The 25574-nt window shown below is 29.7% G+C and overlaps 1 protein-coding gene across 2 annotated transcripts in view; it reads right to left on the bottom strand.

Moving 5' to 3' along the window:
• The window catches only part of LOC119673449 (ras-related protein Rab-26-like), a 57630-nt gene that overhangs the window by 17104 nt on the left and 14952 nt on the right, over positions 1-25574 (bottom strand). Inside the window, exon 1 of one of the 2 annotated variants that reach the window (XM_038084727.1) lies at positions 1862-2510. The exons of the other annotated variant lie outside the window; for it this stretch is intronic. Coding sequence (XP_037940655.1) covers positions 1862-2467 — 606 coding nt within the window. The 5' untranslated portion in view covers positions 2468-2510. Of the gene's footprint in view, positions 1-1861; positions 2511-25574 lie in introns of those variants that run through there. 2 annotated transcript variants of the gene reach the window in all.

Genomic DNA, 25574 nt, shown 5'->3' with positions numbered 1-25574 from the left:
TTAAAATTCGCGCGCTGTATATTTTTCGATATTTTAAGTTTATGTAGTGTGGCAGCAATTAAGGACAATTACTATGCCAAAAATGAGCGCGATCTGTCAGACAGTTCGTTTACGGCAGCTGTTGAAACCAGTTCACCTCAGTAGTGCGTTGCGAAAAAAACAATGGAAAAAAATATTGAACAAAGAGTTTGCATCAAATTTTGTGTTTCGAACGAAATTTCGTGTGCAGAATCGTTGCGAATGCTACAAAAGGCTTATGGGGAATCAGTTTTATCGAAAACTCAAGTTTATGAGTGGTACAAAGCCTTTCAGGACGGTCGTACGACCGTCGAAGACATTTCGCAACGCACTACTGAGGTGAACTGGTTTCAACAGCTGCCGTAAACGAACTGTCTGACAGATCGCGCTCATTTTTGGCATAGTAATTAAGGACAGTGCTGCCAAACTACATAAACTTAAAATATCGAAAAATATACAGCGCGCGAATTTTAAATGAGAATTTCCGAAAACTTTTCAGTCTTAATGTATGTAAGTTTGGGTTTATTAAAAAAGTGGTAGAAATTTTGTGGTCAACGTTTCCACAACCTCAACAGAGCTTTGTACAGTATCTCGTTTTATTAGAAATTAAAAAAAATTCAGTTTTTACGACAGCTTATAATCATTGAAAATGAATAATTGTGAAAGTGAATATTAGTGAATTATGCTTAAAAAATAAAACGAAGCAAAATGTTTGAAATTGTTAGAATATGTTTGGGTCTAAATAATGAAAAAATGATTATTAAAAGGAAATGTTGTTTCAATAAGACAAGGAAAAAATCATTGAAATCGATATTTACTTGTCAGCATTACTCCTATTCGTATTTACTTGTCAGCATTACTCCTAATCGATTACTTCATACGTTTTTGGTGTTGCTTAAATGACGTAGAAGATAGAATGGGAATAGGAATATAATTTTTAATTTTGTGGAAAAGGCAATTATGTATAGAAGATTTTTTATTAAGGAATTAAATAATATTTAACATCTATACTTGAATGACCACCAAATTGTCTTAAGACTATGTTATATAGAGAGTCATGGTCACGTCAGGTTGGTCAAAACAGTGTTGATTAGTAATAAAAATCTGAATTGGCAGCTATTAGGAGTAAATATGTGTATTTTTTGTATGGATATGTACGCATATCCACACAAAAATTAATATATTTTAAAGTGCGTCAAAAAAAAAACGTACCGAAAGAGTAGTAAAAGTAGGAAATTGACAATTGAAATTTGACTCTTTGAACAACATGTCTTTGTGAAAAGTTATACGCCTGTCTGTATAAAATGGTCCTTATAGCGCATAATGCTCGAATAATGTAATAACTAAGGATAGGACTGAAAAAATTCATCATTTTGCACTATAAAATAGTGAGGTAAAGGTACATGCGATTATTGATTAAATAAGTACCACAATAGAATGGGTATACAATGTGTTTTTGTATAAATTTTTAAAGTGGCAGTGGAAAACCATTAGAATAAATGTTTAAAACTGGAAAGTGATGTTTTTTTATAAAAAGTTAGTAGAAAACTTTTCTTACATATCTTTTTTTTGATTTTATTACTTACTAATCAAACTAACTTCATATATATGTTTCATATATGTGTACTTAAATTATATTTAAACTTTTACTCGATATTCATTCGAAATAAATATACATTACGACATTCATTATTTATATACTCATCACAAGCACACAAAAGCATTTCATTGATCTCCATAATTAAAATTAAAACAGTTTTAAATTAATTAAAATAATGTTTAACAACTGGAAAACCGAAAGTTTATAAATTTAATTGAAAATCATTGCAACAAAGTTCTTCACCTTCCCCAAAACGTCATAGTCATCTTCATCAACACTACTTGTGGCCTGGTTCGTTATCATACGCATAAGCGCACGTCCAGCATTTTTACATAGATTAACGCCACCATTTCCATCATCAATAGCAGTAGTAGTATCCACATCACTAACTTTACTGCTGTTACCAGCTACAGCAGTCCCAGTAGCATTGCCACTTCCACTACTGCCACTGAACAATTTTGTTACGGTCGATGTATCTTTATGAGCAAGCAAATCAGTTGCACAACGCGCATTAAAAGCTATAGACTCCTTACGTGCCAATAGCCCACCACTATTACTATTGTTGCCCAAATGCAATTGGCTATTGTTATTGTTATTGGTATAGTAATGCATCACAATACTGGGACGTTTCGGAAAGTCATCATCATCAGAATCATCGGATGTGATGCCATTTATTTTATCCAAAGTTTTTGGTGGTATTTGTCCAGGCGTGATGTGTTGCCAAGTGGGTTTTATAAGTGATTCTCGACGGGTATTATAATAATCAGTGCTCTCTGTTGGGTTTGGTGAGGATGAGTTCGATACTCTACCATTTAGATTAGCAGCAGCATTGGTGGTTGCAGCATTCATGGCATTTAAACTAAATGCTGTGCCCGCTACGGAACTGGAGCGATTACGGGTTGATGAGCGACGCATTTTGAAGCTGTTTGAATAAAAATTTCACTAAACATTTAATTTTTTATTTCGAATTATTTATAATTTTAATTAATTAAAAAATAATGCATGTTTAAAAATGAAGTGTTTTTTTTTCGGTTTCATTTCCTTTGCAAAATTTTAATGTATTTACCATAAATTATGTATTTGTAAATCAATTTCTTTGGGATATTGTGCGCTGTTAGTTTATCTACTTTCATATCTGGTTACGTATTTCCGTACCTTAATTAGAGTTATTAAATTTCCTGTTTAATAATATTAACAAGGTTTTCCAACCTGTGACATACTTCCGTTTTTAATACGAGTACAAGATAAATCAATAAAGGGAATTTTACTTTATTTTTAGCTTCGCATTAATGTATTTTTACCTTGTGGAAAGTCGCAGACATTTGCTTTTATTGGGGAAACTTTTTATAAATTTCGTATTAACGTTCATAGAGCTTATTTTTAACTCCTCGACGTTTAAAAATATATCACACGCAAAATGTGATATTTCAGGTTTATCTGCCGCTCTGCTTTGGCAATAAAACATTTCTTTGGCAACAATTCGACTTAAGTTTGGATTGCATATTTTGAATAAATCCGTAAAAGTATTTTGTAAAGATTTTAAGCAGATAATAATGGTGAATGAGCACATTGGATGACACCAACGCAAAATTGTTCATAAAAAACAGAACAAGGAAACAAAGGAGTACTCGTTTAAGATCCAATAAAATCGGATGTAATATTATTATGGATGTTAGGACATATAAAACGAAAAGCCTTTCAGGCTTCAGCAAACCTGCAGTTCGTGTGCTTACTGGAGTAATAACGGGGCACTGTGCCATTGCATCTATGCTCCAACGGTGGCGAAATCCAACAAGCGGATTATGCAGGAGTTGCCAAGATGAAGAGGAGGTAGAATCTATCAACCACTTTCTCTGTCTCTGTCCAGGACTTCAGACAAGGCGACTTCAATGTCCCGGGGATCGCTTTTTCACTGCCTTGGAAGAGATAACGAAAGCAAACTTATCGGATCTCCTCAACTTCATCTGAAAAACCAAATTGTTTAACAAGGTTAGCACGCGCCTTTCGAAAATAACCTAACCTAGTACATATAAAAGTGAAAACTATATATAAGATTTCTACAAGAAAAAATCATTTATTTAGGAAATAATAATATCAATATAGAGAATTTAGAAAACATATATAGCAAAAAAATTGAGTTTGACATTGGTTTGATAATGTTAGGCTATATATTTTCATCTTTTGATTTGATGATCTTCAATTAAGAGTTATATATTACACATCTTCCTCATAAAGTTTTGAAAAACTAAAATATTTTGATATAGAAAGCTAAATGAGTACTTTGGTGCATTTATCCACTTTTAAGCTTAGAAGATTAAAAGAAGATTATAAGAAAACTATTAATATTCTGTCACTGAAAGCTAAATAGGTGTTCTGGTTCACACATTCAGTTTAAAGCCTTGCAGTGCACATTCGCTAAAGAAACCAAGATTATAAGTAAACTTATTATTTAAATTTCTCAACTTAAAATCATATTTCTATATCACGGCATCACGCTCTGTCAAGAGCAAGGATTAAAAGAAGAAATAAAAGTCAACATCTACAATATGCTTTGAAAGTATATGAGATATGTTAAAGATGTCACATATTTTGGAATTCTATCAATAAAACAAATGATCAATTCGTATTGTACCACTGTTAATTTGACAGTTTGAAAGATTCCACCTAATAAATGTTGTAGAATCTCTTTCAATTTAATTAATTTAGATGATGCCTTGAATCTAGTGTCTTATACAGTTTTTACCGATAAAGGCAGATATTTCAATGTCCATTAGGATTAGAAATCTTCACGCGGATCTAAAGATTGCAACAGTAAAAAAGTGTAGAAAAAAAATAAGAGAAGAGATTCTTCAATAGAGATATTTGTCAACTCTTCAAAGAGAGTCTCTAAACCATACATGACAGCAATTCCGACACATGTCTGAAGATCTTATTGCTGATGTATTGATATTGATTTGTATTAGGGAGTGATCTATTTGTACTCTAACCAGTACAGAAACGTTTACATTTTTTGTGAACTTTGATTTGAGACCAGTTCAATCTGTCAATCTTGCGAAATTATATGGGAGATAATGAGTTCACTTTTAATATCAACCGTTATATAGGGTGGCAAAACATACTCTATCTGACAAAAATCTTCAGTTAAAACAACAAAATTTTGGATGTTTATAAAACCTTGGTCTTAGTCTTTTTAGGAATGCACATTTTTCAGATATTATAATATTTTACTGAGCCACGGATAAGTGATAATTACTATGGACATATATATGACTCATAATAATATTAAATAGAATATGATAAAGAGAATAAAGAGAATTGTCACTTATCTGTAGCCCAGTAAAATCTGTAGCATTTGAAGAATTTACTTAATTTTGGAAGATTACTGCAAAGATTTTGGGTCATCCTAAATTTTGATACATTGTTTTTTGTTGTATAGATTGTATAATATTTCTGTAGAATAGCAAGAATTCTTTAAGCTAACTCTCAACTTCTCGACTTTGTCTTCAGTTAAGAGTAGTGTTCTAGGGTTGGAGGTCTTAGCCTCAACTGCTGTAACGAATTTCTTAACGAATGATATTTATTTGTAAAGCGGAATGCTTTCTGTTTCTGGTGAAGATAAACTGTGATACTAAAGACCTAATGAACACACTCCTCTGTTTGAAATGACAGGGTGAGTCACTGTTATTTATCTTTAAATCTATCTCGTTAATTTTTAATAAAATAAAACTTTTTTAATAGCTTATAATCTGTATTATGTTCTATACCTATATATTATAAATTGTGTCTTAAGCTTGCAATGACCCCGCTCAGTTGTTGGGGAAAATTTTGATCATGACAATGATTATATATATTGATTTTTCGGATTTTTTCGTCACTATTATTTATCTTTAAATCTATCTAGTTAACTTTTAATAAAATAAAACTTTTTTAAAAGCTAATAATCTGTATTATGTTATATACCTATATATTGTGTCTTAAGCTTGCAATGAAACCCGCTCAGTTGTTGGGGAAAATTTTGATGATGACTTAAATATTATATATATTGACTTTTCGGATTTTTTCGTCTATGTATTATAAGCTCGATTGTTTATATCAAATACTTATTTTTAAAACATATTACGAACATTTTGTCTTGTGGCAATCTAAGCGAATAACCATTCTTTGCGATTTATTGTATATTATCAATTCATTTTACGTTAGCAAAATATAGATTACTTTCTTATTTTAATATTAAGTGTAAAATTGAATTTGATTTAGTGAACATGTGTGACACATATCACAGCTATAATGTGATATATTGCGATAAAATGAAAAAAAAAATAATAATAATAAAAGACAAAAATCTGTATATATACATTGGCACATATGGTTTTAAGATACACAATACATGTGAGTGGGAAAATGATAAACTTAATTAACATGTGCTTGAATCCTTAGTCCTGACATTTTATTTTTTTTGTTTTCTTTTCAACAATAATTAAATTTAATTATCTTGCAACATATGGCAACACCAAGCTATCAACCACCATAGCTTAATTAGTTATGCCATTAATTACGGAATTCGTATAAGTTTTGAAATTACAACGAATTATTTTCTTGGTGGAAGGATGATTTGCCAGTGCCAGTGATTGTGTGAAGATACCCGTATTTTTCTATTTATTTGTAGAAAATTCTTATGGTTGTTTAGATTATATATTTTCCTTGAATCTGCTGAAAGCTAAATTTTCCTTGAATCCGTTTTGAAAGCTTACGGAAGAAAATTTAAATCGCTTTTCTTAGAAAAAAAGAGAATTTGTTGTGCAAAACGTGTATCATTTTTAAGGTAAAAAATCATAATTTCAATGAAAATTAAATAATGCATAAGAATTTAATGCTTAGTACTGTTATTTTTGTTTATTAAAACAAATTAATTTTTAAGTAAGGTATAGATAAAAAAGTGTATTTAATTTCTTGTTTAGAATCTCTACCAAAAGAGATTGAGTTTTAAGATGAATATTATTTAGGGTTTTATACAATTAATGGAATAATTAGTTATAATTATTCCGATTTAATAAATAATTTTTTCACAAAGAAATTCACAAAGAACTAGGCACCGCACTTAACCACATGAGTTTATTTTGCTCCTAAAACTAAAGTTCGAAGAGGTTATTTTGGTTTAAGAAGGCAGAATGAAAAGAAAGTCCACTTAAAGAGTTACAAGCCCTACGTTCAATATATTAGCTTTTCAAAAATGTCTGAAGAAGTAATTGGACTAAGAATTTATATAGTTGTTTTGTAATCAGATATTTTGACGCACCTAGCTGTTTCCTTAGATGTATCCTTAAGCGTATCAGTTTATTATATTAATTTAATTAATTTAAGACATTTTTAATTGTTGTTTTGAATAAACTAAATTACTGTACTACCTTTGGATTGCATTTGGTAAGTAGCCAAGTGAAGTGGAAAGAGAATGGCGTCTGGTTCTGGACAAAATTAGATATAAACATAACAAATGCCACGGTGCCTTTTTGAGTGCCACTAGGCATTTATTACAAGAGATTATCCAGTGCAGGCCGCACCTAACTCCATGTCGTTCTACAGTTCAGGATTTTGTTAGAACAGATTTTGTCTTAAATACTTCCAATTTACTTCTGTTTAAGAAGTTGATTGTGCTACATTTCAAGTATAAAGGCCATGTAGCTCTTGTTCTGGCTGCTGAAGAAATATGAGTCCAATTCCTACTTGTCTATATTAAAAAATGATTAACTTCCGTCTGTGGCTGACACGAGCAGGGATTAAAACGGGAGGTATCCTACATCCACGCGTTCGTTTTCTGCTATATTAGAATGTCCATAAACCAACACTAGAGTTAACTTGACTTATTAGCTTAGTCCGTTAATAAATCGTCTACATTCGTGAATTATTTTAGATGAGATACAGACTGCAAAAATACCTTTAATAGTTGCCTGACTATTAGTGAACATATACAATTCCTTTTCACTTTTCAGTACTAATAAATCAGTAAATAATCAATAAATAATTTTTTGATACTGCAAGTGCCAAGGGTTGAACTCGTAACCTGCCAAATGTGAAGCTCAGAGTCAGTGCCAACTGACCTAAAACCGTACTTGACTTATATGTTCCAACTTGTGGTTTTTTGTTAATCTATGTTATATTAGAACAAAATCATAAACCAGCTGTAGAATAATTGACTTAATTAATTATAATTATTTTTAATTTTAATATTATTTTTTTGTGCTTGCATTATTTATTGTTTTATTTTATGTTGTGCTTTCTTGTATAAGAATATAATCTAGGAAAGTAATATAGAGACTGGAAATTGAATATATTTTTTTATTTATATTTATTTCCATTATAATTCTATATTAAATGTGATTTTAATGTCAATTATGATTTTATTTTAATTAGTAAAATTAATTTAAAAAAAAAATGTTTTGTTGTTGCATTTCCGTACTGTTCGAAACCCTCTCTATTAAATACAATTGTGTCTATACTATATAGTCACTGCCATCATAACTGACGTTAAAATCAATTTTATTAAAAAAAATATATAAATAATAATTTTCAAACATCTCTTATCTTATCTTATCGAGTATTTACGAGCTTTACGAGTATTACGTACACAATGGGTGAAATGTAAAGAAATATTTATGAACTTCCAGTAAATTCTATCCAATATAAGAAGATTTATCAGATTTTATTTGTACGGATACATAATGCAAGGAATACGGATAAATGCATTAAATTTTTCAAACAGAAACACGTGTAACTTCCTTTTATTCGAACCTGATATTCACTTCGAAATTTATTTATTTATGAAAATATTATAATTTCCTCCGCAAAAATATACTTTCAAAGATGGATTTAAGCAGCTTTGCATAAATATTCGGACTGATAATGTAATGAAGTAGTAAACCTTGTAAGTGCAAATACCTCAGCATTACCACAGTTGCACAATAGAACAATTGATTTTCAGATAATTTTATATGATGTTTTCCCTCGATGGCTGCATGCGTTGGAAGATTACAAGAGGATGAAATGTAAGCAAAAGTTTTTAAATTTTTAATTGCAGAGTTGCAGATTATTTCTAAGGTGCATACGAAACTACTGAAGGTTCGCAATTGACAGGAGTGAATGCAATTTTACATAATTCGTTATTAAAAGGATTAGTATTTGCTCCAAAAGGGTGTGTGTTAAATCAACTCATGTAGAATATAACGTTTTTGCTGAAAATCTAATTAAATCCTCATATAATAAAATTAAATATTAATTAAGAATTGGATGTGAAGTACATATGTGGTGCTTATTGCTGCTGCCTTGGTTACAGGAGAACTGCTATTGTTCGTGGCACATCATGGCCAAAATGCAACGAAAATTCAACTTAATTCCGACACATTTTCACCAACAACCGGGTTTTTCCCGGGCTTCATTGCAGTGCTGCTCTTTTGTTTTGCAAATATTGAAAGTAGCAAATTGATGCTGGAAAATACGTATCGCACAAGAGAAAATGTTTTTAATTATTTCAAGTTTTAAGCAAATTCATTTTATAATTCAATGAAATTAATTTCAAATTATTTTAGCTTTTCCCATAAAGCAAAAATTTCATACAAGTATTTCAAATATTTTGTAGGAGTTTTTTATGTCAGTTTTTCAATATTGAAGAGAAAAAAATACTACGCTTTCCTTGGCGCGTGTTAAAGAAAATTCCTTGAAATTTATTTCATCATAAAAAAAATGTTTTTTTTTTTAAATTAAAAAGTGATTAATTTGCTTTGAAGAAAAAAAATAGACTCCAATTTATAGTCTTTGGAGGTTATCGTTTCCAACAAATGGCAAAAAATATATTAAATAAATTTAATGTATATAGATTTAATATTTATTTAATGCTCATATCAACAAAAAATAAAATAAATTTGATTTAAGATTATGAGATAATGTGCGATGAGTTAGGAGTTATAAGTACTCTAACACACCAACTTTATTCAATGAATTAGTATTTGAAATTATAGATTTAATAAAATGGGCACGAAGAAATTTATATCTTATATGATATATATGATATAGTCTTTATCCCTACATTTACTAAATTCTTAACCCATTTAATGATCAATGACGAAGTTAGTGCTACCAATGATGCCGCAAATCTGGCGAAATGTGAACTGCTCTATATAATACGTAATATACGATCTAGCCAAAGGTGTTGTCTCTAAGAATACTAGCTTTATTTTCGTTCCATGTTTTTCAACAGAAGTAAATTTATCTTAGTTAGTTGAAGTGGAAGGAGAAACGAATCTTTCTGAATTTGACAAGAAAGCTATTTTTATTCCAGAATTCCTCATAACAGTGGGTAGAAGAATGATCAAGTTAGAACTAGCCAGAAGCATTGACAAATGCGAATGTCCAGCCAATGCTAATGCTGGAAATATTGTTATGAGTTATAGAAAGGGACACCCAGAAGCTTAAGCCTGGCTCTGGACAAGCTTGGATATAGGCACAATAAGTATTCTGGTGTCTTTTCTTCGAGCGCCGGTAAACATATGCTACAGGAGATTTTACAGGGTAGGCTCAGCTTCGCTCTCTGTTAAAACAGATATTAGTCTAAATATTTCCGATTTGCTTCTGTGTACCAAGTCAGAGGTTCTGCATTTGGAAGATTTGGAATTGATCGATTTGATTAATATAATTAAGTTACCACTACTGTCTTAATTTCATTTCTACATATAATGCTTAGTGGTTTTCTCAGTAGCCAAGCCAAGGGCTACAATGTCCCTATATTGCAAATATAGAACCTTCAGGCTGATACATAGAAGCAAATTAGAAAAATTTACCATAAGTTAATATCTGCTCTAACGGGACAGTAGAACGAGGTGGAGCGAGTCTTAGCACACGTTACCGAATCTTTTATAGTACATGTCTATGGGTGCTGAAAGAGGATGCATCGAAGCATCTATTGTATGCATATCCAGGCTTGTCCAAAATTGTGCTTAAGCCGTTGGGCGCCTTAACGAAAGCAAACTCGACGATATTTCCAACAACCATGCGTTCGTCAATGCTGCTTTTTAAATACCCACCCTTCTAGCTACAATTAAGAGGTATGTGAAATAAAAACGAATTTCTTAGCTTATTAAGGAGGATTCGTTACTCCTTCGACTCTCGCTGCTTACCTACATACACTTAGTGGTCTATGCAAGGCAGTCCATCAACCAGTTACCCCACGTTTTCTCCAATGATAAATTTTAGAACTTGTTGAATACACAATAATATTCATTTAAGGTAACAAATAAATCTCAATTAAATTTTCTATACAATATTTAAAATAGTGAAATTAAAATATAAAGGTAAGTTCCCTCATTAAAGCAATCGAAAGTAATTCAGCAATATAAGCACATAACCAACCTAAAAGTATGCTTTGATTTGTGCACTACAGACATATTTAAAATATTCAAGTTTGTTGATAGGCAAACAAGCTTCAAGTAAACAAAAGATAAAATCTAAATTGGGGAGGAAGGAGTTTGTACCAATTTAATTTAAATTGAATATATTTCCATATAATTTATCTATACAACTGAAGTGAAAAAAAATAAATAATTAGAGATTTTATAGATAGGATAGAAGGATTGCAGTGGTTGCTGTGCAAGTACTTATTCCTTTGATAAATTAACTGACAGAAGTCAGGGGCTATAATAAGATTGGAAAGCAGTGGGATGAGTGCTCACAAAGAGCAACAAAAAGAGGATTCTAATCATCGATTCGCTTAATATGTACAACAAAATTCTGTTATTAACCTACTTGCACATAATACAGTTAAGGTTATCACAATGGAAGCTTTCGTAGCTGTTTTTCTTTCTATTCCTGCTATTGCAGATGTTGGTGCTGGTGTTGCTATACATATTTATCCTGCGGTTATTTTTTGTTTATATCTCGACTGACTGTGTCATTAATATAAACATACACTGATATAGAGTAAGTTGCAGCAGCCACAAGTTGCTTCTACGCAATTTAGATATCAGACCGTTTACCTTGAAACGTTTAGAATGGAGTAAATTTGTGGTTGACTATACACAGGATTGAGGTATGTATATGGTTACGTACTTGTATATTTATGTTTATATTTGAATATTAATTAAGTTTTAAATGCCTTCGAGAAAATTCTTAGTATGGTACAGCATAAAATTTGCTTTGTTCTTAACATTTAATAGAGCTGAAGGTAAAGAAGAAGACAATGAAGACGTGAAATAATGAACCAAACAAAATTTAAGTTGATGAAGTTTAAGCTGAATTAGCGTTAAGGGAACAGACATAGCATTTCTAGCACTCAAATTCTATAAAACAAAGGAGCCTAATTTTCTCCTGAGGGTGCTTAAATTATGACAAATTTTATTAAAAAACAAATTGAACTTTTTTTCTTCATAACTTTTAGTGCAAAAACTGTCTTTTTTGTTTTAAGAAAACTTCAGACTGACAATTGTAATTGAAATGCGTAAATTTTAATATTAAACTCAAAACAATAATAATTTCTTAATAAAAACAATAATACAAAAATTTACATAAAATTTGTAAACAAAACAATAAAAATTAATTTTTAAATTATTAAATTGTAAATTGAAGTTATTATTTTAGTAAAATGATTATTGCAATATAGTAAGGTAAAAAGTTTGCTAAGATTTACTTAGAAAATAAATCTGAAAAGATTGAGTACAACTGAAGAGATTCATCAAATTAAGCAATTAAATTTTATAATGGTTATAATATATATTTTGCAAATGACTTATTTTAATTACATCGTTTTTTAGAAAAGGAAAAGTTATTAAAATTTGATTTGAAACGAACAGGTAAGGAAATTATGGATTTTCGGTGTATTTTCTATTTTTAAATAGAGTTTTTAAATACAGTTTTGAACTGTAATTTTTAAATAACAAACAAATATTGCGTCCGCGTTCGCAATCTCAGTCAGCAAACGTGGTAGAAGTTAGAAGTCATAATACAGGGCAGTGGCGGAGCTAGACGAACTCTGCACGTCGGCGACATCAGCATTGCAAGGCCCCCTTTATAACCCAGTAGTAAACTTTCAAGTTACATTGTTGAAAGTTTTATTGCTAATCAAATTAAAATAAACACAAATTAAATTAAATGAATTCTCCTACTTTTAGCCTAACTCAATTTTTTTTTATTATCATTATATTTTTATTATCAATTATATCATAATTGGCGCCAGCTGCTATTTTTGCTTCAGTTTTTAGAATTTCCAATGGAGATAGCAACTCAATATGATAAACATGTCATATATGTTACTTTAATTGCGTTTTGTACATTGCGAACATTAAAATAATATATTGGTATATTGTAGTTGCTTCAATGGCCTTAACAACCTGTTACCGAATTTCGGCCTGATACAGCAAGTCTTTACTGTCCCTTCTTCAGTCTCGTACGTCAAGTGCGGTTAGTGATTTCTAAACTTGATCACCCCAACAGAGACACGGTTTACCTCTATGCATTTTTCGTCAATTATTGGTTCAAATACGTTTTTCGTTAGAGAATTATCATCCATTCTCATGACATGGCCAATCCAGCGAAGTCACAGTAAGTTAATTCGTTGAATTGGATCAATATCGTAAGGATCAATGTGATATAGTTGGTACAACTCATAGTTTATTCGGATGCAGTGGTCATCGCCAACTTGTAGAGGACTTAAGATCATACAAGGAACTTTTTTTTTGAAAACTCCCAGTGCTGCTTTATCATTCTCTAAAAGCGCCTAAGCTGTGCGCCATACAGAAGCACAGGAAGGATGAGTGATCTACAGCGCGTCAGTTACATTTGTCGCAAGAGAGCTCTACATCACTAAGCCCATACTAAGCCCATAGTAGCACCAATTGACAATGGTAATCCTTTGTCTGATTTTCAAGCTGATATAGGACATTATTGTTTGTCATGGCGTAGAGAATTAAAATCTTTAACAGAGAGCTCTACATCACAATTGCTTACTGAGCCCAAAGTAGCTCCTATTGGTATTGGTAATTCTTAGTCTGATTTTCAAGCTGACATACCACCTCGACTGCCGAGTGATTTACATTTCTACCAGTTGCCGACGTGCACTTACATACACATACACTTTGTTTTGCCCTCATTCATCGCTAAGCTCATTTTCACAGATTGCTTTTCGATAGTAATAAAGACAAGTAAGCAGGAAGCTGGACATGTTTATAGAATATTGTGCCTTTACGATGATCACATATTATGTGAATGTTTTTTTCCATGACGAAATTGAAGAGATTACATGATAAGAAATATCTGAAGCCTCGCCTGGTATCAAATCATTCGAGAGACTCGATCTAACTTTGATGGATACCCATGGGATTATCGAGCCATCGCAAGCTGCTTTTAAATTGACAAAATTATTGTGTATGTCGATGTTATGTTCGTGAGCCTTTTTCGAAATTTGACGCAGCGTAAGTATTTGATCAATGGTGGAACAATAAAGCCACTTTGTTGAGGTCTAATCATAAGCTGAAATGTGGTTTCAACTTTTCACATATTACTATTGAAATAATAGATACGACAGACATTAGGCTGATCCCGCGTGAGTTTTTGAAATCGAGTCGCTTTTTTTCAAAATAAGAGAGAGAATAAACAAATTTATTTACGATAAAGAACAAAATTTACCAACCTTTCACTTTTTTCAAGGCAGGATAGAGAGTTAAAAAATCTACTTGCGAGAAAAAAATCTAACTATTTGTAAAGAAGTTTTGGGGATATTAAGTCCTTGTACGGATACTGCGATGAATTAAAAGCAGCTTTATGCTTCAATGTGAATTAATGGATAGCAGAAGAAGTGCAAGAATGCTTAATAAATTTGCGCCTCATATAATCAACCACATAATTTAACAATTATAACCTATCACTAACAGGCATCACCCCCTCTCTCTTGAGGTTAATAATGTTTTTTTCGAAAATACATTAATCGTTGAGTGTTGCCGTATTTGAATAAAAATTATAACATAACCAACCAATTTATGTGTTAAACCACGAATTTGAGGTTTACGCGGTAGTTGCGCCAGTTACACATAAAATTCACAAGAGTTCGTAATCTGTTAACATATAAGGAAAAAAGCAACGAAATAAGAATGTATTGAATAAAAACAAATACAAATACACGTATGAGTTGGTTTGTTCATACGAATTTTGCAATACGCACACATCAAGCATGAGCTTACTCCATTTTGTGGACTTTTAAAATTATGTGTTGATATTTGCATAAAAGTGAGGCGGCTTGTTCCGACCCTTCGCACTTCTTTCAGCCTGAATAATCCTGCAGCACGTACTGATACGTGTGTGCCCCTACAGTATGCCAGTGTTGCACAGCGCATTGAAATCCACTCGTACGTATGTAAGTACTAAATAGAGTAAAATAAAGTGCGCTCATACGGAAATGAACAACAGAAGAGTTTGAATGCTGTAAATATTGCATAAAAAATATACATGCGTTTATGTGTGTGTGTATGTGTATAAGTAAAGAGTATATGAAAAAACCAATACGGAAATATGGAAGAGGAAGAGGAAGGGTGTGTGTAATCCTTAAATAAAATAAAAACACACAAAACAACATAAAATTTATATCGCTTGAAATAACAATTAAAAATCAATTTTGGGTTTCATTTTTTATGCAATGCACATAATTGCGTTTATGTGTTTTCGTTTTTTGTCGTAAGAAAAATGTAAATAAAGTTTAAAAAAAATGGTGACACAGAGCACACATATACGCTGAGTGTGTGTGTGCATGCGAAAAGACCATATGAAGGTCGTTAACTGTAACAGAATAATTTATTCGTTTCGCAAGCAGACAGTGGATTCAGTGCCGCATGCGGATAGGTAGTGAAAATTCCTTTGAGGTTACAACTGGCGGTTATTCTTGTCAGAGGTCTAAAAGGCTATAGCTAAAAACATGACCAGAGGGTACAATTTTATTACTGTCATTGAACGAAAATGTTTAAGTAAAACCTTATCCTGTCCTATATACATATACCATATGTATATAATAATTTATACAAGTTTTTGTGGAAGAGAATAAATATGTAGTATTTAAATATGGAGCCTAAATTGCTATATTAAATCTTTATGATTTTTATGATAATCACGTTTTTAATATGAATAATAATAATTTCAACATAATTTATTGAAATTATGCACTAAATATATTAACCTTCTAGTTCCTAAGAATGCCTTATTGTACCCTACAATTAAACTGCTGTCATAATGTTAATAATCATTACAATTACAAAATAAGTAACTTAACATTTTGGGATACCCTCAAATTTTAAATATATTATACAAATATATGACATGAAATCTGAATTTAATGATTTTTATTTACAAATATTGCTTATTTACTTTAAAATTATCTCTAGTGTTTTTTTCAAACAAAAAAAGGCTGGGAACTATAGGGTTAACAAATTTTTTTCCTCCAAATATTAACATATTAGGTATGTGATCTGTCATGGATACCAAAATCTTCTATCGTAAACTTTGTTCTGTTATTCTTCTATTTAACATATTATAATATATATATAATTAATATACAATTTCGTATTATTAAATATGTTAGAATATTTTGTAGTGTAAGAAAGATTGAAGTCACATGTCAACTCACTGATTGGGCCTTGTCAAATCGGTTTTCGGTGTGGTTGCTCCAACATGAACCAGATATTTACGTTGTGGCAAATCTTGGAAAAGCTTATGAACACAACATCAACACACACCATCTTTTAGTCGAGTATAAAGCAGCTTTCGATAGCACTATAAAGGATCGCATTTACGCCGCAATGTCTGCGAGACTGAAGAATGACGTTTAGCAGTACCCGTAGCTGCCTCAAAGTAAGAGTCACTCCTTTTCATACCAGACGAGGTTTTAGACAAGATGATTGCTTATCATATGATTTCTTTAATTTTATCATAGAAGTGATCCCGTGCAGAGCTGGTTTTTATCTTAATGACAGAGTATTCTTGTGATATCGCTACTGTTAGATTATGTGACGTTACACTTGCTTTTGCTGCTATGGAAAGGAAGTCTGCAAAACTGGTTTTAGGGATAAATGAGGGCAAAACGAAGTATAGTCGGGTGTTGATAAATATGAGTATCGCTTAGCCACCGAACTGGTGGCTAGTGACTATATTTTCGAATCTATCATGGAATTCATCTCTCTTGATGTTATTGTAACAAACAATAATGGTTTCAACCTAAAAGAAGAATTACCATTGCCAATAGGTGCTACTATGGGCTCAGTAGAGTCCATAGTGATACAGAGTTCTCTTACGACAGACAAAACTAACGCTCTATAGATCGTCCACCCTATCTGTGCTTCCATATAACGCAGAAGCTTGAATGTTATCTGAGTATGATAAAGCAGCACTGGCACTTTTTGAAAGAAAAGTTTGAGTTTTTTGTAAAATTTCAGTTCTTCCACAAATTGGCAACGACTACCGTATATGAACCACGAGCTGTACGATCTTTATCACGACATTGATATAATTAGCGAATTAACATATAATGGCTTCGCTGGCTTCGTCGTGTCGTGAAAATGAATATTGGTCAAAGAAGGTGTTTGAAGTGATAGTAAGAAGAAGAAGACGTAGTGCTAGTCCGTGAGTCTGGTTGTGTGATTAAGTTGAGGAGTCACTAACCACACTTAATGTTCTAGAGTGGAGTGGAAATGCTTGAGAGACTTTTTACGTTACGCTGAAACCCGGTGTCGGTTTATTAAGACCATTTGAGAAGATGATCTGTTGTGAATTCTTAAACCCTGTATCAAAAGTTTTCTTCTTCTATATTTCTTCGTATGTACAACAATATATATAGAATTAATATACAAATCTGAATTATAAAGTATGTACTATTTTGTTATGTTTCTTCATTTTAATCATTTTTATTTATTATAATTATTATTGTTTTTTTTATTTACGACTTCTGTCACTGTTACTCCAAAAAAAATGCTTGTTTGTTTAATTCAAGCCATATTCATAAGCGATTTCAGTTGCCTTTTTACGCTTTTTTATGCTTTTTACTGGCTGTGTTATCCTTATTGTTGTTTATTGTTTCATCAAAGCAACATCATCTCATTTTTTTGTGTATTTAATGTTGTGGCGCCGAGCAAAGGACGCGTTAATCCTTTTTACTTCAGTGCACCACAAAATTTACAAAACAAATACCAAAATGAAAAAATAAAAATTGGCGCGGCGCATTCACTTAAAAGATGAGAAAAAACCTACTCAATAAAAAACAAGTGTCTTTTTAATCAAGTTGGGTTCTAGCTAATGAACTTGGTTTACAAAAAACCACAAAAACCAAAAAAGGGGCGAGTAAGATACTTTATCGGAAAGATGTTTTGACGAGCCGAGCACTCAGAAAAGTTAATTAAATTTTAGCTTTAACAAAAGCTTATAAAGAACATAATATGAAATATGTAAATAAATTATTTTTTTGTTTAATTGAAATATTTAAGCTTGTGTTTACATAAATTTGAATCAATTATAAAAATTAATATTTATATTTACAATATTTTGTATAATGTGTTTATGACCTTGTTTACTCAGGAGTATAGTTTGAGGTTTGTCGTCTGTCCTGCAGTGTGTGCACAGTGGTTATAATTAAAGAGTTTATTGCTCAAAATTTTAGCATTTTGAAATGAAAATGATTTTTGCTTTGCTTTTTGTTTTTTTTTTTTTAATTAAAATTATTAAGTTTTTTAACAATTTTAATATAAAAACTGACAAACTTACTCGGGAAGGTATGCAGATCTGAGGTCAATTATTGCTTAGTCTTATGAAGTGATAAACAATAATCCAGTCAAGGCGTAAAGAGGGGTTTTGAAGATACCTCGAGTTAGTAAAGAGTAAAAGTGCTCAAGTGCACTGGCTGAAATAGCTTCAACATAATAATATAAAAACCATTATTGGTTAAATTGTAATACAGTAAAGAAAATGTTTTTGTTAAATAAATCTCTTCAATTAATTTAAAATACCTTAGTTATTTCTCAAGTTAAGCACTTTCATTTGTGTAATTGCCAAATGAACTATGCATTCAAACAATTCAAAACGCGGAAATTAGTTCGGTATATGTCAAACCGAAAGGGCTAAATAAGTATTGAGATAGACCAAGCAAATGTAGATCAGTTCTGACCCACATCCTAAATAATGCCATCAATTCCCATATCACCTCAAATATATGAAAGACTGGTAGAATAATCCCTTTCTTCAAGTCGCGGAAATCGGCAGATAAAGAAAAATTGTACATACCGATCTCTCTGTTGTCTCCAATAGCCACAGTTCTGAAGCCTTTGGTATTAAAATACATATTACCGCATAGCACTTTGTAAGATTACAACCGAAATCTTCAATAATCTCACCCAAAGTTGTACTTCGGAATACCAAGTACTGGTTGGCTTTGTCCTAGCAAAGGCGCTGGATTATATATCGCTGAAACGACTCGATCGATAATCTTATAGAAAACTATCATATAGGTAGATCGTCCCTCGATGATTTTAGAGCTCAGATGTCGAAAGCCTGGAAACTGAAACAAAGTGTCCCCCAGGGCAGTGTTCTTTCATTAATACGCTTTAATATTTACATGTTCAAACTCCCTAAGGGAGTCAGCGTCATATCGTGTGCTGAGAATGACAAAATTTTAGCCAGAACACCATTTCATTGTGCAGCTATATAAATGTATTCCTTTTTTTTTGGTGATAGAAGTTTTTACTAATTACTAACGAAATCTTCAACCACACTATTAACTTCCTTCATCAAAGAGGTATGTTTGGTTTAATATTGGTGAATACAGGAATTTTATTACCATCAAACCTATAATCCTGGGTGTCGTTCTTGACAGCATGCTGACCTTTCCTCCACATATCACGGTGATGTACGGTGATATTGTGTTGATAGTTCTCATAGGTTACACATATGGAAATGTGGATACGCATGTAGGTAAGTAATAATTACTTATTTACACAGAATAACTAATGCTACTAAAAATTAATCATTTTTATGTATGAAATTTTTGAGAAGAAAAGCTAAAAATGTTATTTTATTATAATTCTGCCTTTTATATAGGCATGTAAAAAACATATTACTATATAATAAATAATAATATATTTTTTATAAATTATATAAAAATATATATTAATTTTATTAAAGTTTTTAAATTCAATCCAATTACAGCATTTTGGCCTACTGTATGGCGGTACATATTTAAAAAGAGTCGAGTTCACTTATCGTGAAAAGGATTAATTACACAATGTAATGGAAACGAATTAATTAAAATGAACTAATTGAACCATTTTAACAACTCATTAAAGTCGATTAAGTTGAGTTATTTTAAAGTGTGAAAAACTGTTTTTTTAAAAAGAAAAGTACTTTAAAACTTAATCAATGTTCTTTTTTTTTGTTTTGGGTAATATTTTGATTTGATAATTTGTTTAGAGAATTTAAGAAATATAATTAACAAGACAGAGATTTAAAATAGAATTAAAAATATATTAAATTTTAAATAAATAATTTAGTAATTCAGATATTTAGTAATCACTTAACTTTCATTTTCTATTCTGCCAACTACAGGTTATTTCTATGTGTTCATTCACTACTCTAACCAGAATATATACCTATATCTGTTTTACATTTCTTGATGGAGAAGGATTTTAGAAGGCTTTTCGATCTAAAGCAGGTGGTCCTATTTTCTTTGTTAATAATATTATTGTTGTTGCGATAATCCGCAAAGATCTATGAAGCAGTTAACAAGTAAGGACTTACAATGTAGCAACATTTTCTCCATTTTTTAAGATTTCTGAAGGTGGAGCGTTTTTTTACAATTTCAGTTAATTATTATGGATCCTAAATCCATTTTTAAGACTCCAAAAATTAAATTGATTTACAAAATTTCAAAACTATAATAATATTTACTATATAATATATAATACTTAGGAGCGAGTTTTGTTATTAATGAAAAAGTTTACTGAATAGTAGTGGAACAACAAAATTTTATTTTAAAATGATTTAATTTCTATTCTCGTTTTTATTTATTTTCATAAATATCATTTTATTTTATTTTATTTTTTATAAATTTGTTTTAATTTATTTTGTTTAATTTTATTGTATTTTTTTTATTTTATTTTGTTTTATTTTATCTTATTTGATTTTATTTTACTTTATATAATTTTATTATATTTTGTTTTATTTTATATAATTTAATTATATTTTATTTTAATTTATTTTATTATATTTTGTTTAATTTTAGCATGACTCTCGGTATTACGTTCCTAGATTACGTTCTATATATAAGAAATAATATATTAGTCATGCAACAAATAATGCCTCTACAAACACAATAGTATTGAAATTTAATAATTAAAAAATAAAATATATTTAATTAATTTAATTAATCTACAACTAGTTTATGATTGCGTTCTAATTTAACACAGGGAGTGAAGTTGTTAATGAAGTTTCACAGCTAATTAACAAAACTCCAGAAAAAATGTGCGAACATAAAAGTCAAGTACGGCTTTGAGTCAGTTTTATAATGAACGCTGACTCTGATTTTCAAATTTGGCAGGGCACGAGTTCAATTCTTGATACTTGCAGTTTCAAAAAGTTATTTACGAATAATAAAATACAAGAATTATTTCCAAGACCACTGATGGTGGGAATTGGGCAATACTTGAAACAACTGTATGGTCAGTCAAAAATTCAATTAATTAAAATAATATAAAAAAGAATTTTTGTTGTTGTAGTTTAATACTTTTCGAAAAACCATTTAATTTTATATAAATACAATTTATTTTGTTTAATTTTATTGCATTTATGTATTTATATTGTATTTATATCTGTAATACAAATAATTTTTTATAAAAATTAAAATAAAATTAAATATTTAACACAAATTTAAAAGTGTAATTTAAAGGTGAGTAACAACAATTTATTATATTATATTTTATTTTATTAAATTTTATTATATATTATTTTATTTTAATTTTTTTTTTAATTGTAATAACAATTTATTATATTATATTTTGTTTTATTAAATTTTATTATATTTTATTTTATTATGTTTTATTTTATTATATTCTATTTTATTATATTTTATTTTATTGAATGATTTTAATTTTATTTTGTTTTATATTGTTTAATATTATTGTATTTCATTTTATCTTATTTTATTATATTTTATCTTACTTTTTTAAATTTAATTAATTTTTTTTATATTTTATTATAATTTATTAATTTATTAATAAATTTATTTATATTATTATTTAATTTATTTATTTATTTATTATTATTTAATTTATTTATTAATTTATTTATTTTTTATTTTATTTAAATTTTATTTAATTTAATTTTTTTTTTAATTTTTTAATATATTTTTTAATTTTTTTATATTATGTTATTTTTTATTTTATTTCACTTTACTTTACTTTATCCTTTGTCCATTTATTAAAATATTATTATGTTTTTATTTTTTATTAAGAGAAACAAACTACTAAAGTTGAGTTTTTAAAAAACAATAAGTATGTTTTATGTATTATTCTTTATATTTCTTGTAAATAAATTATTTTAAGTATAATATGATTTTTTTTGGAAAATATTATTTAATTAAATTCAATTTTTAAATTTGAACTACTTAAACTTTTATTTCCTTATTATTTAATTTGTTATTCTTAAATTTAATATTTAATTATAGTATTTAATTTTATATAGTTAACTTTAATATTTATTACAACTGTTTTAGAAGAGCAATTTACGTGAAATATTCTTAAAAAGTAGTATAATATAATACTTCTTAATTTTTTTTATTTTTTTTGTATTAATTTATATATTTTTATATGGTAGTTAATTTTGTTTTATTACATTATAAATAATATTTTTGTAATAAAATTAAATTTTAAATATAATTTTAAATTGATTGAACATTTTTATTATAATTAATAATTAATTTATTAAAATAAGTTCAATTAGCAAGTATTTAAAAGTTTGCTTAAAATAATTTTTTTTAACTCCTATACATTAAAATGTATATGAGTATGTATTTGCAAAGGAAACGAGTTTCAAACACTTTATTTTTATTATAAACGCAAAGATATAAAATCAAATTAAATAAAAAATTGTTCTTAATCAAATAATTCACTTTAAAAAGTTAAAATTAAGTTATATATATAAATATATTTTTTCTAAACAATTTTTAAAAAAATATATAAAATTATTTTCTCTTAATAACCTACCAATTTTAGGAAAAATTTTATTTCTTAATTTTTAATAATTTATCTCAATACAAAACACTTGTATGTAAACACTTCACAAATACTCTTTAACTAATATTATTATTATTATCATACATTATTTCAAATTTTTTTCGTTTAAGAAAAAAAGTTTTGTTCGACGCTTAGTACAGCGCGCATTGCTTCTACTTCGTCTAAGCTTCAACTCTGGACTGATATATTCACTGTCAATGTCGTGCACTTGAATCAGAAAACAATTCAAATCTGAAAACTATGGATCTAACAACATCACATATAGACTACAGCGCACTTACATAATTGCACTAATAAAAACAAATTGTACAGACTCCCTCACACAGACAAAGTATAGAATGCACAATATATGCACTAGTAACACACTTACAACTATGTTTGTTTTATTACAACAAATAAAGCAATACTTGTTGTTGTTATTCATTCAAACAATTAACAGTTAAAGCAGTTTTGAAAATATTCAAACGTATCAACTTCCGTCTTATAAATGTGAAGTCACAACCGCCTCGGCGGGAAACACGAAGTGAACTAATCAAATAAACAAAATGATGCTGAATATATGCATAGGATACATGCCACAGCAGCCAGCGTGGCACCAAACTGTTGTGTCTGAAAATCTCACAAAGCAACAAAACTGCCAATATACGAGTATACTAATCAACATTTTAAATGTTGAAGCAACATATGTTCGCATTGATAGCAACACTTGTTGATGTGTAAATGTTGTTATTGCGCATAAACTTATGCTTATCGCTTTTGTTGTCTTACATTTTAACAAATAAAATGTCGCTGTCAAGGCTACTAGACTGATTTATTCCGGATTTTTTTTATATGTGAAGTTGTAGTAAAATATTCCAAGGATTTGTGGCAACAATTTATGTTTCTGCTGCACTTGAACTTAAAATTGTTGCTGCAGCACAAAAGTAGAGCAGAGCATTCAACTAGTTGTTGTTCTTGCTATTTTTGCAGGTGTGTGCACTCATGCTTAAAATGGCTGTGCATGTATAATTTTACTCTTGTGTCTGTGTACACACTTTAGTACGCTTTTCACACAAAAGTTGCGCACTTTGGCTTATTTTACATTTTAACAACAAAATCCCACACGTTTTATGCGTCTGACTTTGTGCCTTGTTGAGTTTAATGATTTTATTACTTTGAACAAATTTAATTTGTTTTGATTTGGTTTTGTGTTGCGAAGTTCTTGCAACACAGCAAGCGTGTCGTCGACAATCGGTGGTCCTGGGAGTGTTGGTTTATTGTTGACAATGTTTCGCATTCTATGTTGGAGTGAAGCAGGTTTTTTTTTTTAAATTAAATTTATTTTATTAATATAGTCATTTGTGCTACGTTCGTATTCATATGCAACATAGGTAGCTAGCTAAGTAATTTTATTATAAAACGTGAGTTCACTTATTAAGGTCTGCTCTTGAACTTGACAGGATATTTTTTAATTTTTATAAAATATTAAATGCATATTTCATTGTACATTGTTACAAAAATTATATTCAGTAAAAATATTTTTTTTATTATATTTTGTTAAAATGTCTTTTGTAACATATAAAGTTAAATATTATTACATTTATTAAATAATTTTTTTGAATGTTATTATCTCCAATAAATAATTTTTTTTTTTTTGATTTTATTACATACTGTTAAAATATTTTTTTTATACCATATTTAAAATTAAATATTTGAATTTATTATTTATTAAACAATTTTTTTAATGTTATTAGGTTAGGTTACGTTATATCGGATTCCAAGGGCACCACTTAGGCCTATAGGCCTTAAGGGTTAGAACCACTTAAAACTTTTGGTAAAACTTATAATGCTATTGAAAGGGAAGTCTTACAATTCGCCAAGTTTCTCAAAAAAGAAAGATCCTGAAGTGATAAGGCGGTGCCGTACATTTGTTGAATAGAAATAACGCAGTTTGGAGACACTTTCATCGTCCTATCCACAACTGCAACAGAAATAGCTGAAAACAAGCTTTAGACTCGTAGCATAAGCAAAAATATCGCTATAAAAAAAAACTTGTAACGACAACTTTACTCTAGAGTCGAATCGACAGGCAACTGAGTGGAAAGCAATCAGCAACCTGGTCTAAAGCAGCCAAAAGCGTAACAGACAGCGTTCAAGGTGTAGTGTCCGTATTTTGGGAAACTTGGCTTTATAAGTGCTATCTGAACTTTATACTATCTGACTTTAAACGCTTCCATACAAACACCGATCGTGCGATGCCGAACGCGTTAATCGGCGAAAAGTATTCAATTAGTGTAAGCATCCACAGGCAGTGCTTTGCCTTTGATACACTTTTGCACACTCTGTCAAATTTTGGTATATATCTTCATTATATATATAGCATGGAGATTCTGGCATACGTCTGAATACAGTATTTTGATAAATTTAAAGTTTGTTGATGATTGATGGAGTAACATTGCTATAGGAAGCACAATTATAAAGTGGTTTAAGTCCAATTACTTGATTATAAAGCAGAATTTTGTTTGAAATACTCAACTATTCTTGTACTGATGGCTTTAGAGCAGTTAGAGTTAAATTACAAGCCATTTTCTTCATCCCTTAATTCTCTACCCTTAATTCTCTGCCAAAAGTTAGACCTAAGTATTTTACACTGTCTTCTCATTCTATTTCAATATTATTGAATTTTA

The sequence above is a fragment of the Teleopsis dalmanni genome, chromosome 1 (genome assembly GCF_002237135.1).
Source record: "Teleopsis dalmanni isolate 2A chromosome 1, ASM223713v2, whole genome shotgun sequence".
Lineage (NCBI taxonomy): Eukaryota > Metazoa > Arthropoda > Insecta > Diptera > Diopsidae > Teleopsis > Teleopsis dalmanni.
The sequence above is the reverse complement of the archived record's forward strand: the minus strand, read 5'-3'. Positions and strand labels throughout refer to the sequence as shown.